Genomic DNA, 20258 nt, shown 5'->3' with positions numbered 1-20258 from the left:
GCAGCAGTGGTTAAGAGGGCAGCTGTGGGTGCCAGACTGCTCAGGTTTTGCTCCTGGTGCTTCTTCTTACTGATTGTGTCATCTCAGGCAGCCTCCTTAGCCCCCACTTCTTCATTCCTCTCTAGAGTGGGGATTATAGTCCTTACTTCAAAGGCTGTTGTGAGGGATAGGATGCTTAGAAAGGGGCCCATGTTACGTGCTCAGCCAATGATAGGGACTTAGTAAATACTGAAGGATTTTTGACAGTGGGCTTTTGTAAGCCAATGCTTCTTTCTTTGTTTATTTTTAAATGTTTGAATAAATACATTTAATACTCCTTTCAAAAGAGTATTGAAATACTAAAATACCTTACCAAATCAAAAGCATGAAATAAATCTTTTTCATTAGAAATGGAAAAATAGAAAATCAGAAAGAAAAAGACACAAAATATCAACCTACTGATGAGATTGAGTATGATACTAACCTCTGAGCTTCCTAGCACCCAAGAAAACAAGGGAAACAAGCTATATAGTTCTTATTATCTGATAAGAGAAAACATATTATTTCTTCCAGGAAAAACAAACTTTTTTCTCTCAAATTAAATTCTAAAGGGACTTTAAAGGAATTTACTAAGGAGGCTTGAGAAACTAAATCAAAAGGATGCGACTAGTGTGGAAAGAGAGGTTTTTATCTGTTGCAGGTCTGACTGGTACTTGCCCTGTTGTGGGTGCTCACTGAACAAATGAAAAATAGAAAGTGTTTTCAGTGGCAGATTTTCTTTAGAAAGAGCTGGTATCCTACCTCTGATAATGGGTATAAAAGTGTGACTCTTAAAGAATTTGCCTGCAATGCAGGAGACCTGGGTTCGATCCCTGAGTTGGGAGGGCATGGAGGAGAAGAATACCCACTCCAATATTCTTGCCTGGAGAATCCCATGGACAGAGGAGCCTGGCAGGCTACAGTCCATGGGGTTGAAAAGAGTCGGACATGACTGAGCGACTAAGCACAGCACAGCGTAAGATTTGGAGCCAGTGTGGAGGACAGAGGTGAGTGGGTCAGCTCCTGGGGATGTGTGTGGGCGACTGGGGGGTAGGCGGCAGGCCTTTCAGCTGCCTGCTTGCTCAGAAAGCTGGCCTGACCCTACCGACCTCTGCTGCTTCCTCCTTCCAGGTCTCCTTCCTTGGTCCTCCACCCCAGGCTTACTGAGCAGACTCTTTCTGCATCTTCCTGAGGACAGGCTTGCCCATCCTCCCAGCGCGAGGCTTCCCTGGCTGGGGTGGCCCTGGGTGTCCCAGTCAGCCAGACACCGCGCAGGGCTCTGCTTTTCCTCTTCTGAGTCTCATCTTTGAGACCCTGTGTGGCCCGTGTGCCCTCTTGAGTACATTTGTGTCTCGGGGTCTCTGTTTCCATATAGTTTCTCCATCAATCTGAAGTTCTCAGTTCAAATACTATGATCTACCCCCCCGAGTCCACAGAAATCTCATTATACGTAAGATAATCTCATTTGCCGGTGTGTGCTGTAACTCACAGGCTCGGAAACGTCCAGATCCAGGATGCCTGGGAAGTCGGGCTGTCAGATTAATATACTGTGTGAAAATTGGGGCCGGAGGTCACCAGTCTCCTGATACACAAATCTCCCTCTGAGAATCTCATTTCATTCAGACTATCAGTTAGATTAGAAATACCCTAATTATCCCACTGAAATTAAATTACTTTATGTTAGGGTGATATAATGAACAACCATAAAGAGTAGATATACAACCAGTCATCTTATTAGTCACAGCAAGACCAGACCATACACTAAATGGACCTTGCTATTGTCAGCTAGTCCCTGTCTTCATAAAAAAAAGGGCAAGGGAAAGAGGAAGATGAGCGAGTTCTTGTGATTTTGTTTGGTGGGTTCCTGCCGCATTTCTCCACTGAGCTGCTAAGAGAGTTTCTCCCTAGAGGCACTGCTTCTGGTCATTAGTGGGGGGAAAGAGCTATAAAGCAGCCACTGTGCTCCTGACTTATTCATGCCCATGGCATTGGGAGGTCTCATGACTTACACGACAGGCCCAGGCATCCACAGTCCTTCACTTCCTTTTAAAAATTTTTTTACTTTTAATTTTTATCAGAATATAGTTGCTTTACAATACTGTTAGTTTCTACTGTACAGCAAAGTGAATCAGCTATGCGTATACATATATTCCCTTTTTTAGATTTCCTTCCCATTTAGGTCACCACAGAACACTGAGTAGGGTTCCCTGAGCTATACGGTAGGTTCTCATTAGTTATGTTTTATGCATAGTGTCAATAGTGTATTGATATATATGCCAATTCCAAACTCCAATTCGTCCCGTCCTCCTTTTCCCTCTTTGGTGTCTATATGTTTGTTTTCTACATCTGTGTCTCTTTCTGTTTTGCAAATAAAATCATCTATACCATCTTCTAGATTCCATGTATATGTGTTAATATACAATATTTGATCTTCTTTTTCTAGCTTACTTCACTCTATATAACTTTCTAGTTCCATCTGTGTCTCTACAAATGACCGAATTTCATTCCTTTTAATGGCTGAGTAATATTCCATTATATATATGCACCACATCTTCTTTATCCATTTCTCTGTTGATGGACATTTAAGTTGATTCCATGTCCTGGCTATTGTAAATAGTGCTGCAATGAACAATAGGGTGCGTGTGTCATTTTGAGTCATGGTTTTCTCTGGGTATATGCCCAGTGGTGGGATTGCTGGGTCATGGGGTAGTTCTGTTCTTAGTTTTTAAAGGAACTTCCATACCGTTCACTTCTTAATTCCAGAAGCCTTCCCAGTACCTGTCAAGTGATATGGCTCTGTTGCCAGGGTGCACCTGTCCTCCTAGAAGGACTAACCTTTATCAGTTGTATTTGCTAAAGTAAATAATGCTAGCAACTATAATGAATTACCTCCAAATCTCAATGACTTAACACAACAAAAGTTGATTTCTTGTTTAAATCACTGTCAAATGGAGGGGTGTGTGTGTGTGTGTGTGTGTGTGTGATGTTTTGTCCATTCAGTTATTCAAGAACTCACCTTGTGGTTTTGAGCTCCCTTAGATCAGATTTCTCAAGAGCAGGACTACTGACATTTTGGGGATAGATAATTCTTTATTGTGGAGGACTGTCCTGTGCATTGTAGGATGCTTAGCTGCATCTCTGGCGTCTACCTGTTAGATGCCAGCTGGACATCCTCCCAGTGTGACAGCCAAATATGCCTCCACGTATTATCAGATGTCCTCGGGGGAGGGGGACAAAATTGTCCTGAGAACTACCACATAGCCAGTTCTATCATTTTAAAGTGCATATCCCTTTGAACTTCTCTCTCAGGCAGAGGATATATAGATACATTTGGGAAGAGATCATTGTGTGTGCTGATGACCCATCATTGGACTTGGTACCTTAATGCTTATTATTATCCGTGTTGTTGTCTGTGTCCTATGGGTCATTTCCCAGAGAGGTGAAGGGATGTACTGTCTGGTTTACTAACTTATTGCCCAGGTGATAACATCACACCTTAAAATTGTGCTACTAGGTAATTCTGTAGCAGAAAGAGTTTTGGGGCTGGACACTCTTGTCCTGAATTCCTGAGTTGGCTGTGCCATTGCCCTTGTGATTATGGGTGAGTCAGGTCACTGCCAGAATAAGTGAGACTCTAGAGAGACATTTTCCAATGGCCCTCATTCTCTTTACAACTTTTCCATGGCATCCAATTTTCATTTCAAATAAAGGCAAAGCTCCTACACAGGTCCTGCAGAGCCCTGCAGGGTCTCCCCTTTTTCAGGCTCCTTTGGTGTCTCGTTCCCCTGATTTACCAAGCTTAATGTATCCTAGCCTTCCCCCTCCCACCCAGCTTTCACCAAGCCCCTGACCTTGTTGGGCTTTGCCTATGCTGTGCCCTCTCCCTCAAGGGTTTCCCTTCTCTCTTCTCTTGGCTCTTTCTGATCTTTTAGTTCTCAGCTGTATGGCCACTTTCTTGAGGATGTCTTCTGGATGCCCTGACCAGCTCTAATTCCCCCCTCCTGGGCTTTCTCTCAGCATTGCCAAAGGATCACGTTGTCAGAGTTGCAGTTTTATGTTCATTGAAACAGCCATTTGAATTCATCCTGTCTCTGTCATTTGTAATCACCACAAGAGCTGTGAGTCAGGTCATATCCCAGGGCCTGGCAGAGTGCCTGGCACATAGTAGGTGCTAATACCTTTTTCTTGCGTGAATGAATTAGAGATTTGGGCTGTCTGGAAATATTAGTCAATCAGACCTGACACTGAAATGCAACCTGTTTGAGTCACTGTAAAACTGCTGACAATTAAGAAATATGATTCCTATATTAAGCTCAAGGGGTACCCCCAAGAAAGCTAAGGTGATCAGTGACTATGGTGTGGCCTTCAGTATATTAGTCAGCCTGACTTAATCATTTCTACTGGAAATCTCATTAGAACTCAGAAACCCCACAGCCTTCCAAAACCTTTTATGTATAAATGCTTATACGTGGGCAATCTGTAGGCAGCTAGCAACGCCTAGGATCCTGACTGCGGTAGAAAGCACAGTTTGCAGGTCAGCAGCCGGTTTGGGGAAGGGGAAGACTACTAACCGTGTGGCCGTGACTCCAGTGCTCTTAGTCCACTCATTCCCTCCCCAGGTTAAGGGATGGGGTGAGTAGTCCCTGAGTGTCTAGATACCAAAGTCAGTCGGAGGAAGGATATGCAGTCTCACAAGAGCCTCAGTCTCTTACAATTCACAGCATGTGGCCACCTCTCAGCTCTGAACAGAGTGAGATATGAAGTCATTTGCAAAGGGGCGTCTATGAAATTCCATTACACCATGCTTTTCAATTTAAAGGGAAAGACCTTTGCGGAAACTAATTTGCAGTTGCTTTTAATCATGGAGCTTGGAGACGGCAGGCTTTCCCGTCGCTGCAGCTACAAAGGCTCACACTGGTTTGTAGATTTGGTCTTCCTTTGCCCACCCCAGCTCAGCTCCTGGGTTCCATCTGTGGTTGTTGTATGTCCTCTAATTTTTTGCAATTTTTGAGACAAAAATGAAGCCATTATGTTTAGTGTTCCTGGTGAATGTAAATATTTTGCAATCAGAACCCACTTGAAAAGAGAGTCAAGTCAAAGTAAATAGGATGCACTCTTGAAAGGGGGACATCCTGGGGCTGTCTCCTCTCTCCTGTCGATCTCTCCTGCCTCCCAGAGGACTATCTCTCAGGTTCCTTTGGTCCTTTATTCACTCCGGCCCTGGGGTTGCTCCAGATCCAGAGAACGGCAGCCAGGAGTTCTGGAAAGTGAAAAACACCTTGGTAAGAGTCAAGAAATCTGGATCCAGTCTCAGCTGTCCTGTTTACCTGGTTGAGTGCCTTGGGAAATTCATTAAACCTTTATGGGTATCTCATTTATCAAATGAAGATAATTATACTTACCCTTGGAGATCACATGAGGTTTGGAGGGAAGATTGGCTTAGATCAAATGTAAGCATGTGGGTCTGCTCATGGATCTGGGGTTGGTAGGGAGCTGGTGATAACCGATTTGCCCCAGGTTACTTACTGAAGAGCGGTTGCTTCAGTTGAAAACCTGTGCTGACCAGAACCTCTCCAAGATAAATTTCACAGCTGCTTTAAATCCCTTTGGGCTGAACCTTTGTGGCCCCTGGAATCTCCTGGGGAAAGTAGGAAGATTCTGGAAAGAATCAGGCACTAATTAACCCATTTTCAGTCATCATCATTTAGCACAGATTTGTTTATCAGATAGGCATTCCCTGATAGCTCAGTTGGTAAAGAATCTGCTTGCAATGCAGGAGACCCTGGTTCGATTCTGAGTCTGGAAGATCCCCTGGAGAAGAGAAATTCTACCCACTCCAGTATTCTGGCCTGGAGAATTTCATGAACTACAGTCCATGGGGTTGCAAAGAGTCGGACATGGCTGAGTGACTTTCACTTTCACTTTCTGGGAGAGAAGAATAAAGAGTGGGATGTGGAGATAGGTGAGTGTTACAGATGGGAAGTTTTATGGGGTGTCGGGGGCACCTGGGTGAGGTTGTGAATGTCTTTACAACACAGCATTCTGGCACTGTGCTCAACCCAGACATGGTAGATAACGTATTAGAGTGACAGATAACATATCAGGTACTGGATTATTTCACTTGTCAGTGAATATTAATCATTCTTTTTGGCTGTCAGTAACTGAACACATTTCCTGTAACTGTAGGAAAATCCTCTTCCCCAACACACACAGGTAGAAGCTGAAAATGCCAGGTACTTGTTTTCCCAGCCTCCTTTGCAGCTAAAATGCTGGCGCAGGACCTGGGCAGGCTGTGAATTGGCAGCTACCAATGTGTCGACGTAGAGACTGTGCAGAATCCATCCCGGCCAAGGTGGAGGACCAGTGGCTTCCCACGTCAGGTGGCAGCCATGACAGTGACCCTGTGCAGAGTGTTTCTGTGGATAAAGGCTGTGGCAGAGGTTTCTTCAGGGGATTCACTGACTGAACAAGCTCAGCCTATGATGGGCAAAAGTGCCCACGCTAAAGAGTTTGCTACTTACTTACATGCTAACCGTCACTTTGTAGAGAGAGAAAGAATCAATATTTTCATAGTCAGCAGGCTTCAAGCTGTTTGAGTTGAGAAAACTATGTCACGTGGAGGTTCAGGACACTGATTCTGGTGTCCGGGGTCTGAGTTCCTATCCCAGATTGTCCAATTAGCTGTGCCACTTTGGGAAATGTATTTACCATTTCTAGGTTTCCGTTTCTTTATCTCAAGAATGGGAATAGGAATAGTTCTACCTCATCGATTCATTCTGAGAATTAGATGAGATAGGGATCATGAGACCAATGGAAACAAAGTCAGGAGAGAGAGGTGTCATGAGGATGGTTTCAAGGAGGGAAGGAGAATGAGGTGAACACTGCTCTGAGAACAAGAAGGATGAAGATTGGACTTCTCGATCCAACATCGCTAGAGAGATTAACTAGGACTTCTAGTGCAATGTTGGGACATAACTCCTATGAGGTTGGTGGGGAGTGTGGTTTGAAGAGGAGATACCAACTGCAGAAAGCACCTATAGCTCTCTTTAAGGGTATGAGAGTACGGGGTGGTGTGTGATCAAGAGAAGTCTTAGTATTTTTTTTTTTTTTGTAATATTAAGATGAGAAAATCATGAACCTACTGTGGATGGAGTTGAGAGGGGGAGGTTGAATTATAAAAAAAAGAGAGAAGACTGAAAATGAGAATTCTCTGAGGAACAGAGAGGATGGGTCTCAAAGCCCTGATAAAAATCCTGGCCAGGACAGGAGGAGGGACATTGCCATGGAGTCAGAGCAGAGAAGGGAGGAGTGGGCAGGGTGCAGGGGTCACCTAAAGCGGTAGTGAAAGCTGAGAGAGTGTGCTGACTTCCTTTCTTTCTGAAATAGTAGATGAAGTCATCTGCTGTGACTGTGGGTTGCAGGTCAGAGCAGGTCAGAGATTCAAGGAGAGTGGAGAAAGTTAAAATATCAAGGTCAGAGAGACCATGAATATGAGTCAGATACTGGCTAGGTGGCTGTAGCAGGAGATCTCCCCAAATGCTGGGCTTAAACAAGAGAGAGGTTTATTTATCTCTTCTCAGCAGTGCAGGTGCAGGGTCTAGGGCTGATGGGGGGCTCAGCAGTGTTGAGGGGGGCAGTCAGCCAGATCACACAAGGCTTTGTTGGCCAAGGGAAGAACTTTTTATTCTGTTAGTAAAAATAGTGGAAGGGGTGCAGGCAATGGGTAGAGGTCATGGAGGGTGTTGGAGAGGGCACCAGGGAAGCCATGCCTGACTAGGGTCTAGAAAGCTGAGACATCCTGGCAGAGTGGAAGGGGCAGGAGTTCCCTCCACCTTTGCCCTCTGAGCACAGAGGAGCTGTGGGCACTCGCCTGCATATCCCCAGTTCTGTGGACCTGTTAGTGGAGAGAGGAGAAGGTCTGACTTCACTCTCTCCTGAAGTCCTTCTTGCTTCCTGGACGTTTCTAACTGCCTAGAGTGCTATGCATTTTATGTTATCTACTCACAAACACACACACTCACAGACACACTCACACCAGTCAGATACACATACACTCATGCACTTCCATGCCCACATACTGATGGGACGCTGGCTCTAGAATCAGACTTGGATTTAAACCCCAGCGATTGCACTTAATAGCTGTGTGTCCTTTTAGCAGTGAATTAACCTTTTGGAGACTCCATTTCCTCCTCTTTAAGATGGTAATATGAATAGAATATTCTTCATCCAGTTGTTGTGAAGAGCAAGTTAGATAAAGCATGTAAAGCATAGTTACGACATTTAGGAAGTGAAGTGCATGTGTACTCAGTTGTGATTAACTCTTTGCGACCCCGTGGACTATAGCATGCCATGCTCCTCTGTCCATGGAATTATCCCAGCAAGAATACTGGAGTGGGTTGCTATTTCCCTCTTCAGGGGATCTTCCCAACCCAGGGATCAAACCCACATTTCCTGTAGCTCCTGCACTGACAGGTGGATTCTTTACCACTGAGCCACCTAGGAAGCCCTCCTAGTATGTACAGTAAATGCTCAATAAATTGCAGCTGCCATTATTAAGCTTAATAAGTAGTAGCTGTCATCATCATCATTATCATTTACTTTTTTCCAAGAAATTTCCTTTATTAAAACAAAATGTCTAACAACTCCAAAAGTACATTTGCCTTTCAAAAAATCTGTCTATTTTGAGCCAGCATTTCTCTTCCTCTTGGGGTCTGACCAGGCCGCCTGGAGTCTGGAGAGGAAGTTATGGGTGATGCTCTTCAATGGGAAGCCACCTGTCCACGCTTTGTGTTCCCCTCAGAGAAATCTGTTGTCCTGGGAAGTCTTTTCTTTGGATGGCAATCTGGCTGCGAAAATGAAGCTGGGCTTTTTTGTGTCTGAGCGCATACCGGTTCCAGGGCTCTGCTGGGGGTGGAACAGCTTGTCATTAGCAGGTGATTCTGGAGCTTCCTGCTGGCAGCCCCGTCTCCTCACAGAGTTACGTGAAGCCCTGCCGTCTGTTGGTGAGCACTTCTGCGGGTGCGGGTCTGTGAGCGGTGTTCCTGACAGACTCTCTCAAGGATCTGATCTTAGAGTCTCGTCTCCCACCTTGAGAAGCTGTGTAACTGTGTGTCATGGATACAGACAGAATCACTCCCGTCTGAACCACCCTGCAAGAGGTCAGGACATTCCTCATCTCCCTGAGAAGGATGTGAGAAACCCCAGATGAGCTGTTCAAGAGACTCGTGAGTCCCCTGCAGGGCATGGGGACCCTGGTCTGGGAGGCCATCTAGTGCAGAGAATAAGTCTTTGAGTTATGAACCAGGCATCATCGGGCTTGAATCTCAGGTCTCACCCTTAGTAGTTGTGTAAGTTTGAACAGCTCACTTCTTTGAGTCCCAGTTTCTTGCTCTGTAAAATAAATTTCTGGCACATAGTAAGTGCTCAACACACAGTAAGTCATTGATAAGATCTGGGTCCCAGTCTGGGCTGTGCCATTAAGTAGCGCAGTAGCCTTGCCTGTCATGTCACCTTGAAGTTCTGATGGGTAGAACGTGTGGGGAACTCAGAAGTCTCTTCTAGCTCTAAGGTTCTATGATTGTACCAGTGGCTCCTATTCTATAGATCTTGGTACCTTTGGCATTACCTGTCCCTCCTGAATTACTCTTCTCTCCCTCTCCAAGGGATCATTCCTGCCAGTGTAGATGCTTGATCCACTATCTCCCATTTTTAGTATATGTTCCCATCATCCTTTATCAATTATGAATCTTTCCTAGTAAGCATCCTGAATGCTTTATTTCCTCAATTTCATCAGGGCAGGGATTCTGGGGAAGCCAGAAAAGTGATGTGAAGGATAAAAGCTGCTCAGCAGTCTTACTTCCTCCAGGTCTTGGCCCAGGAGATGCTCTGAGATGATACCAGCTTTGTCACTTCTCCTGGCTAATGATTTAATTTTATGTGTCATCATGGCTGGGCCACAGTGCCCAGATATGTGGTCAAACATTAATCTGTTTCTGTGAGGGTGTTTGGATGAGATGTACATTTAAATTGTTGGACTTTGAGTAAAGCAGATTTCCTTCCATAAGGTGGATGGGCATCATCTAATCAGAAAGTTTGAATAAATCAAAAGACTGACTTCCCCTAAGTAAGAGAGGAATGCTGCTGCAGATGGCCTTCAGACTTGAACTATGTCATCAGCTCTTCCTGAATCTCTAACCTGACTGCCTTTGAATTTGAACTGAAGTTCTTTCCTGAATCTCCAGCCAGAGTTTGGACTCACCAAGCATCTACAATTGATTGAGCCAGTATCTTATAATAAATTTCTTTTTCTGTCTTTCTGTCTATCTACATCTGTAGATCTGTTGGTTCTGTTTCTCAAGAAAACTCTGACCAATATACTATTCAACCCCAGCCTGTTCATGTATGTCCTTCTCCCTGATTCTGGATTTCTTCTCTTTTCATAGAACTTATTTCCTGACAGTCTCATAATTCAGGAGAAAAGTGACCCGGTAAATTCAGCAATACCAAGGCGATAGAGACAGTTGTATGTCCCCCTCCCGTGTGGGGCTCACCTGTAGAAGGGAAAGAGGGCAATGCTCAACACAGACATCACCAAGAATGGACACTCAGGCATCAGTAGGGATGTCACTTCACTTGTTTAGAAAACCAGATCTGGTACCAGTGTAGCACTAGAGAAAAGTCATCTGCAATGAAAGAGAGATGAAAACCTCATTCATCTGGTCTAGCTGAGTGATGTCAAGGTAAAGGGAAGGGGTTTAGGGTCTTAAGCCTTTGGCTTAAATCTTGCTTGCGTGTCTTTAGGCAAATCCCTTAATTTCTCCAAGCCTTAGTTTCCTCATCTGTGATAGGGCAGAGGATAAATTTGCTATGAAAACCAAGCTAATAAAAACATGTAACCTGCTTGGCACATGGTAGGAGCTAAATCAACACTAGTTTCTTTATCCTCTTAAGAGAGAGATTGTGGGTGTGCATGCTAGTGTGTGGGTGTGCATGCTTAATTGTGTTTGACTCTTTGTGACTCTGGATTGAAGCCCACTAGGCTCCTCTGCCTATGGAATTTTCCAGGCAAGAATACTGAAATGGGTTGCCATTTCCTTCTCCAGGGGATCTTCCCAGCCTAGGGATTGAACTCAAGTCTCTGTGTCTCCTGCATTGGCAGGCAGGTTCTTTACCACTAGCACCACCTGTGAAACTGGGAAGGCAGGAACAGTGAGAGTTAAATCTGTAAGAGAAGTTGCAGCAACTGTGGTACAGAGTGCATCTTTCTGTGACCACTTCCCTGGGTTCTGGGTTTGCAGACGTGGATTTAACTGCAGGAGCAGCAGGCCTATAATAAGAGTTGCTCATCTTTGCAAAGTGGCCTGGGAGAGCTTACCCTTGCACTCTCCCTCTGCCCTTTTTTCAGGGCATGGATAGGAGCAGGATTGCCTTTCCTCATAGTCTTTGAAGGAGACTCTTTTTTCTTTTGCTTTGCCATGGACCTCTGAGCCCAACTGGGTCATCCCCACGTTGATCAGAGTAAGTCTGGATCCAAGGTGCTCTTCCTTCTGTGGTGCCCTTGGGGAAACAGCATAGACATTTTGAGAATGCATATGCAACAAAAGCCTCAAGAACAAAGAAAAGAAGTGACATACTTTGCCCTTCTGCTTGACTTAAAGACACTCAATTTATATCTGTTGTCCTGATGAGTAGCTCTTGAGAAATTTCGTTTTGCTCTGGGCTAATCTTTCTCTCTAATTCAAAACAGTCCATACTTTCAAAAGGAAAATCCCTTTTCTGCAAGTATCTGGGAAAGTGTAAAGATTTCCAGCCATGTATTCTACCTGATTTGTCACTCTTCAGAAAGCCTACCTCAATTTGGGAATGAAGAAACTAGCCTTATCTCAGATCTTCCCCCCGCCCCCTCCACATCACATTGCCTGTACCAACTTCTCATCTCATATGGGATTGACAAAGTAATTTATGTGCATTTAGTGAGAGGCTTGCCATGTTCCCTGATGGTTCTGGGTACCATGGGAAGGAAAGAAAAGAAGAAAAAGTCATGGCGAGCAGCTCTTAAGGAGTGGGGAGAGCTTATAACTTTGAGAAAGCTTGTAATCTCACCATATCTACCTTTCACCCCATGGCACCCCACCCACCAGGTGGTCATATAAGTTATCAGTTGTGGGATACTTTCAAAGTGAAAGTAGATGCTATTAGTGTATCAGGACAACAGATGTAACACACTCTACTTAGTATTAAGAGCTATCTAGATGCTTAATAAGTCTGAGTAGGGTGAGTGGAGACCTGATTTCTCTTTTTAAAATTTAAGTATAGTTGATTTCCAAAGTTGTACTAATCCCTGCTATAGAGCAAAGCAATTCAGTTATACATATATATACATTCTTTTCCATTATAGTTTATCTTAGGATATTGAATATAGTTCCTGTGCTACACAGTAGGGCCTTGTTGTTAAGACCTGGTTTATTTATCTCTTTTTCTCTTAAGTATTTTGATTTTGCTCTAATTTTACCAATTAGAGAAGTGGGGGTGGAGTTGGGTGTTCAGAACTTGATCTAAACATTGGGCAAACTGGAATCACAGATGGACAGACTCCCGTCAACACCTATCATAACACGATACATGTGGGGCTGAGTCAGCCAGATAGCAGCATAAATGGAATAAAAGGCTTCCCCATTGCTCTGAAAGTCTCTCAGTCCTGTCCAGCTCTTTGCGACCCCATGGACTGTAGTCCATGGAGTTCTCCAGGCCAGAATACAGGAGTGGGTAGCTTTTCCCCTTCTCCAGCAGATCTGACCCAGGAATCGAACTGGGGTTCTCCACTGGAGAAGGGATAGGCTACCCACTCCAATATTCTTGGGCTTCCCTGGTGGCTCAGCTGGTAAAGAATTCGCCTACAATGAGGGAGACCTGGGTTCGATCCCTGGGTTGGGAAGATCTCCTGGAGAAGGAAAAGGCTACACACTCCAGTATTCTGGCCTGAGAATTCTATGGACTGTATAGTCCATGAGGTCACAAAGAGTCGGACGCAACTGAGAGACTTTCACCATTGCTCTGGCCTTAGAACACTGGGCTCAGAAGGAGGATGACTGAAAAAAGCCGTGAACTTTTGTTGAGCTAAATAAGAAACTCTTTGTGCCCATGAATTCTAGAAGCATTGGTCCCGAGGACCCCACTCTAAAGTCAACCAGCCAAAAAGCTCTGAGAAGTTCAGTGGTACCGTAAGCGCAAGACAAGTGTAGCGAGTGGCTGAGCACTTGCCCCTGGTTTTAGATGACGCTTTCTGTAAGTGACATTTTGTTGCGAAGTCTTGTCCATCCATCAATCCTTGTCCATCCTTCTGTTGCCTTCCCAAGTCAGCAGTGCCTCTTCCCAGCCCACCTGGCACCAGATGTTCTGCAGCCACCACTGTGTGTCCCGCGTCCTCCGAGTGGCAGAATGCAAAATCTCCGGCGACGTTCACCTGGAAGCGCTTAGCCCTCAACAGCTGCAGCCCCTTGATTACCTTGCCCGCCTCGGCAGCTTGGTGCCTCCACCGTATCAATTGCTTGTCAATTCGGTTTAGCCATGACTTTGACTGACTGGATTGAGGGGAGTGGAAGTGGGGTGTAGGCGAATGGTTAAAATTAATTGCTACATAAGAAAAAATTGAAAGATAATTATTCCTGCTTTCCTGTCAGTGCTCGAGGGTAGATGACCTCATTAACTTGCAGCTTGTACACAATTCAATTACTAGGAGATGGAAAATACATTTTTAATTACCTCTGTGGCCTGCGTACCATTTATCTCCATTTGCATGGCCTTTTTTTTTTTTTTCAAACTGTTGTGCTGTGAAGAAGTAGCACCATCTTAGGAAGGTTGTCATGAAAGCTGATTCCTGGCTTCTATTATTCCTGTTTAAGGTGGGGTATTAAATGTGTGAGATTAACCCCTCGATGCTAGGTAAGTTGCAAGGCAAGCAACCCCTGCGGTAGTAATGTATTTTTAATTAGCTTCTTACGTCAGAAAATTCCCAACTTCTAGTGAGAGAGAACTAAGAAGGATAAACTTCTGTATTTGGTTTCCAATCATTGAAAGGAAAAATTAAAAGCCATGGAAAGCATGGAATTCAGGACGGTGGCCAGCATCAATATCCATATGGATCCCAAAGGAGAATTCCAGTCCTATTTTGATATCTGTTATTTTGTTGATTGAATTAAATGATGGCTTAATTACCTTAAGTGTGTTGCTTGGCATTCTTCTTTTCATTTTTTATTTTAATTTTTAAAATTTCAATTCATTTATTTTTAGCTGCACTGGGTCTTCAGTGCTGTGTGCCGGTTTTCTCTCGTAGCAGCAAGCAGGAACTAATCTCTAGTTGCAGCGCACAGGCTTCTCACTGACGTGGCTTCTCTTGTTGCAGAGCACGGGATCTAGGCACGTGGGCTTCAGTCGTTGCAGTGTATGGGCTCAGCAGTTACAACTTGCAGGCTCTAGAGCACAGGCTCAGTGGCGGTGGTGCATGGGCTGTGTTGTTCTGCAGCATGTGGGATCTTCCCAGACCAGGGATCAAACCCATGTGCCCCACATTGGCAGGCAGATTCTTAACCACTAGGCCACCAGGGAAGTCCCTTCTTTTTTAAAAAACAGTTCCATACACAACTTAGAAAACTGTCTAAGCTATGGATGTTTTTGCAGAAGTCCCTGTGTAGGTATTGCCTGCTATTGCTCTCAGGATCAGTAGTGTTCTGGAGAATAGCTTTCACCTCTCAACATCTGTCTTCTGTCCCCAAAATGCCCTAGACTTGAGTTCCTATATACTCTGAAACAGGTAGACAAGATATACCCTGGATAAAGTTGTACATGTGGGACCTGCTTCCACCATACAGTCACACACCATGGGTTATTGTTCCCCCTACTCTACAAATACAAAACTTCAAGGGGCAAGTCTGCATTGTACTTGAACAGCGTCTTTAGTCCATATGTTTGTAAATTTGGGAGTTATATTTGCAAAGGCAGCTTATTTGTTTCTATGAATTCCATGGATATTGTTCATTAATTACAATCACTATGGATCTTATACAGTAGGAACAATGAGTAAATAGTATATTTTGAAAAAGTTGGATGACTTTTGAATTGACTTGCTATTGCATCTATTTGGATGTAGCATCACAATCAGAACATTGCTCTTGAACCATGCAGGAAATACCTAAAAAACACAGACAGATGTTAATTCTGCCAACACCACGTTTGTAAAGGAAATCCTTCCTCCCCTCTCAGCCTTCCTCTCTTTAGGCCTTCATGCATGAGCTGTAGAACATTGACTGAACTCTAGCTGAGCATGTGATGAATAATAAACACCCCAGTTTTTGTGGAGGTCATGGTCTAACAGGGGAGATTGACATGTAGATCAGTAACTATATCACATGATAAATGTGACAATGAAATATTCTCATGTAACTAAGAAGAGGCTGTGATTAAGTTTTCCCAAGGTATCCAGGATGGCTTTTTGTTCCAAACCAGCTTATTTGTTTCCAGCTTATGATCCAGGTGGCTCATATGGTAGAGAAGTCCAAGTCACTCAGTCGTGTCCGACTCTTTACAACCCCATGGACTGTACAGTCCATGGAATTCTCCAGGACAGAATACTGGAGTGGGTAGCTTTTCCCTTCTCCAGGGGGTCTTCCCAACCCAGGGATTTGTCTCCTGCCTGGAGAATTCCATGAGCCTGGCAGGCTACAGTCCATGGCATCACAAAGAGTCAGACATGACTGAGCATCTTTCACTTTCACTTTATGATCCAGGGGAGACTTTCTAGTTCTATTAAGAGGTCTGTGGTTAGCTCTTTGAGAGATGGGCCCCCAGATGAAGTGACCTTAAAAAAGTGTGTGCCGGGACATCGTTTCTGAGAAGGGGCCAGGTCTGAAATGTCACTTCCATAGGGTTTCCTTGGGATCCCCAAAGACCTTGTCTGTACAACTATGAGAATTTATTGCTGGAGGAGCTATGTATGTTGCCCGTGGTTATACCCAGGGGTGTGTTTTAAATGTTTAACATAAAAGTTATAACTTATTGACATAAAAGATGTATAGCTCATATCTTACAAATACTATTAAAATATAACATTTATTGTAAATCTCATAGAGTCAGCTGATTATCACAAAAGGCTTTTGTTGATTTTTGCTGAACTCTTGTATCTGTAGCCAACCTATAGTAGCAATCCAACCATAGTTGTTTCACAGTTCTTGAAGGGTTTAATGAAGTAATTTGAAGGTATGTAACACATACTGCATGGAAGTAACACATAATTAATGGCAACTCTTACTATTAAATATAACCTATGCACATTAGGAATGCACTATGTATTAAGTCGCTCAGTCATGTCTGACTCTTTGCAACCCTATGGACTGTAGTCCGCCAGGCTCCTCTGTCCATGGGATTCTCTAGGCAAGAATACTGGAGTGGGTGGGTCGCCATTTCCTTCTCCAAAGGATTTTCCCGACCCAGAAGTCGAACCCGAGTCTCTTAAATCCCTTGCGTTGGCAGGCAAGTTCTTTAGCACTAACACCACCTGGGAAGCCCCGCCCTCCCAGCCCCCCCCCCGCCCCCCGACACACACTAGGAATGAATGGACTCAAATACTGTTTTTTCAATGAAATGAAACAGTGGTGATTGAATGGAGAGGTTGAGAAGCATATGCTCCAGTGGACAGGGGCCATGTGAGGATTCAGTCTTTACCTTCAGATACTCAACCTTGAGTTCTGTGCCTGGGAACAAGCCAAGTCATAGAAATAAGAGCCAGGAACCACAGCCAGCACTGTACTTGTTCTGGGTCTTTTTCCTGGGTGGGAGGAACATTTAAAATTGACTTCTTGATTTCTATCTTATTTCCAAAACAATAAATGTTTATTGTAGAAGCTTTAGAAAATATAGGTAAGTCAAAATCACCAGTAAGTCCATACTCATCAATAATCATATAACCTCTATGAACACTTTGGTGTTTTTCTCCATACATTAATTTTTTTTTCTTTTGCAAGAATTTAATAATACTCTATTTCATACTTCAATTTCTTTGACTTACCAAATAGCATGGACATCTTTCAATGTTAATAAGTATTCTTTCCAAGCATTAATTTTCATAGCCACATAATGTGTGATTATAGGAAGGTACCTTCATATGTGTACCAAGCACACTAGTGAGTGCTGGACATATATATTATTTATAATAACATTAATATTATCCATAATCAGATCTCTCCTTCAGAAGGAGAATTTTCTAGGTCAAATGGAATGCACGTTTTACATTTAATATTAAAAACAAATCTCTCTTCATTTTGAGGCTCTTCTGACCTCATCTTCTGGAAGGTGTTCACACCTGGTTCATGAGAATGAATTTCAGACTCAGCAAGGCTGGCAGGTGCAGACCTTCTAGCTTCCACTCATCTTCCTCACTGTGACAAGGGGGACAAAGACTACTAGAGCTTTGACTAGAGCTGGTCTTGGGATTCCTTGTCCCTGAAATGCCCCTCTGCGTTCAAGAGTTCCTCTCGGTGCTCATGACATAAGGACAACTTTCTATCCCCTGAACACTTACCTTACACTGTACTCTCTTCTGCCTTTGCGTTCTTTTAGCCTCTTGCTTAAAAATAAATCCCAGAACCCTCTCTAATGTGTCTTCAGCAAAACCTCGGAAAATGTTGCCTTCTTTATTCCCTCTGTCCTTCACCCTTCCTTTCCCTGACTTTGCTCTGTCCCGCTCTCTTTGCTTGGCTAATTGTTAGCTTCTCAGTCTAGGTTTCTACTTGGAACGGGTCCAGCCGGTGAGGGTACTGGTGCTCCCTGACCTCTCCTGCCATTGTATGCCAGGAATCTCCCCGCCCCCATGTCCCCCCTTCCCTCCCTCCTGTATCCCCTCCCCCCGCCTCTTCCCACAACCCTGTCCAGCCCTGGGCCATTTCAGGGATTCTCCTGTGTCTGACGGAAGAGGGGTTGAACTGCTGGATGGAAGCATGAGGGTTTCCAATGACCTGGTATGTCTCTAACTCGTACTGTTTTTATTTTAAAGGTGTAAGTGTCCCTTCTGACTTAGAGATGAGTCCTGTGAGCCAGCTACTATTTCTGTCTGGGGACATTAAGTGTACCTAACAGGGGCTTCTATTACTAGCAGTTCAGTGTCGTGGTTGAGGATAGAGGCTTTGGAATCACAAAACCTGGGTTCAAACTGTGACTGTGTGTCTTAGACCTGTATTCTTTCAGAATTCGCCCAAGTCCCCCTGCACCAGTTCCTTCATCTGCAAAGTGAGAATTGTAATGGTGCCAGCTGTGCGAGGTTGTTGGGAGAATGAGAAAAAGTGTGTTTAATATTACTTTCAATTATTATTATTCAATAATTATATAATTATTAATTATACAATTAATATTGTATAATTGAAATATTCTATTCTTTCAAAAAGTAATCATATTTCAAAAATACTACACCACTATTCAAACACCACTATTCAAACTAAATGACAACCTTCACCTCAGTCAGTTCCATTCAGTCGCTCAGTCATGTCCGACTCTTTGCAACCCCATGGACTGCAGCACGCCAGGCCTCCCTGTCTGTCACCAACTCCCAGAGTTTACTCAAACTCAAGTCCATTGAGTCGGTGATGCCATCCAACTATCTCATCCTCTGTCCTCCCCTTCTCCTCCCGCCTTAAATCTTTCCCAGCATTAGGGTCTTTTCAAATGAGTCAGCTCTTTGCATCAAGTGGCCAAAGTATTGGAGTTTCAGCTTCAGCATCAGTCCTTCCAATGAATATTCAGGACTGATTTCCTTTAGGATGGACTGGTTGAATCTCCTTGCACTCCAGGGGACTCTGAAGAGTTTTCTCCAATACCATAGTTCAAAAGCATCAATTTTTCACCGCTCAGCTTCCTTTATAGTCCAACTCTCACATGCATAGATGACTACTAGAAAAACCATGGCTTTGACTAGACAGACATTTGTTGGCAAAGTAATGTCTCTGCTTTTTAACATTCTGTCTAGGTTGGTCATAGCTCTTCTTCCAAGGAGCAAGCATCTTTTAATTTCACCTAGTCAATGATAAATGCACCCAGATGGCTCAGAGGAGGTAACCATGTAGAGGTATCCTTGGAACAGGGGCCTGCACATAACCAGTGTTAGCTATTGTTATTCTGCAAATATTTATTAGGAACTTAATAATGATGCATTATAATGCAATACAATGGATAAATTACACTGTATAATAAACAAGTGCACTGTATTCAAATATATTTACTATAATATAGATAGTTGTATTGTGCAATAAATCAATTGTATAATTGAATTAACCAAAAAGATGCTCAAACACATGAGTATAAAAATGGGGATTAAAACAGTGAAATGTTACTTTTTATGTTTTTCATTTTGGCCAGGATTAAAAACAGTGGTAGTTCTAATGTTGGTGAGGACCTGGGAGAACAGGCATTGTTTTTGGCACTCTTGCTGGGAGTAACTAAAACTGACATTAACTATACCCTTTTGAACTGTCACACTACTTTTCAGAATTTATCCTAAGAAAATGATCATTTTTCTAAGCTGTAATCTCAGGACTTGTCTTTGTAGCATTTCATGTGATTATAAAAAATTGTAGAACAACTTGAAGGTCCATCAGTATGAGAATGATTAGGTATATTTTGATATTCTAATACTATGCTGCCTTTAACAATTACGATATGAATTTGTATTCTTTTACATAGAAAGAGTGCATAATTTATTAAGTGATAAGATCAAGTTACAAAACATGCTCTGGCATGATTGGGCATCTCTTTAAAATGTACCTCAATGTATATGCATGTGTATGTACATGTATGAGTATGTATGTGCTCTGTGCACATAGTAAAAATTCTGAACGTAAATACATGAAAAATTTAACAGTGGAGGAGTTTTAGAAGGTGGACTTTATTCTTGAAACATCTCTATGAAATTTGAAGTTTTTACAATGAATATGTAATAATTTTATAATCAGAAGAAAAGAATAAAGTTTTTTTCTCTTATTTGTTAAAGAAAAAAGGAACCTATTCTTTGCAAAGCAAGGTGCTGCCAGTGGGTAATTAAAACAAGCACCCTGTCTGCAGGCTAAAGAAAACAATGGGAGATGGACCATGGTGTGCAGTGGGAGCTAAGAGATGAATTATTCCAACTACCTGGGGGAGGGGCTTCAAAGAGGAAGGGACATTTGAACTTGGCCTTGAAGGATGAGACTCAGGGGGACATC

The 20258-nt window shown here is 43.3% G+C and overlaps 1 protein-coding gene across 7 annotated transcripts in view; it reads left to right on the top strand.

Annotated features, from left to right (window-relative positions):
- The window catches only part of LOC147358375 (uncharacterized), a 194144-nt gene that overhangs the window by 98350 nt on the left and 75536 nt on the right, over positions 1-20258 (top strand). Inside the window, exon 4 of one of the 7 annotated variants that reach the window (XM_086340979.1) lies at positions 13374-14237. The exons of the other annotated variants lie outside the window; for them this stretch is intronic. Within the exon in view, the coding sequence (XP_086197105.1) occupies positions 13374-13494 (121 nt within the window). The 3' untranslated portion in view covers positions 13495-14237. Of the gene's footprint in view, positions 1-13373; positions 14238-20258 lie in introns of those variants that run through there. 7 annotated transcript variants of the gene reach the window in all.

The sequence above is a fragment of the Bos grunniens genome, chromosome 15 (assembly GCF_055505025.1).
Source record: "Bos grunniens cultivar Pamir isolate PY7600 chromosome 15, Bosgru_T2T1.0, whole genome shotgun sequence".
Classification (NCBI taxonomy): domain Eukaryota; kingdom Metazoa; phylum Chordata; class Mammalia; order Artiodactyla; family Bovidae; genus Bos; species Bos grunniens.
Note: the sequence above shows the minus strand (reverse complement) of the source record. Positions and strands in the feature narration are given on the sequence as shown.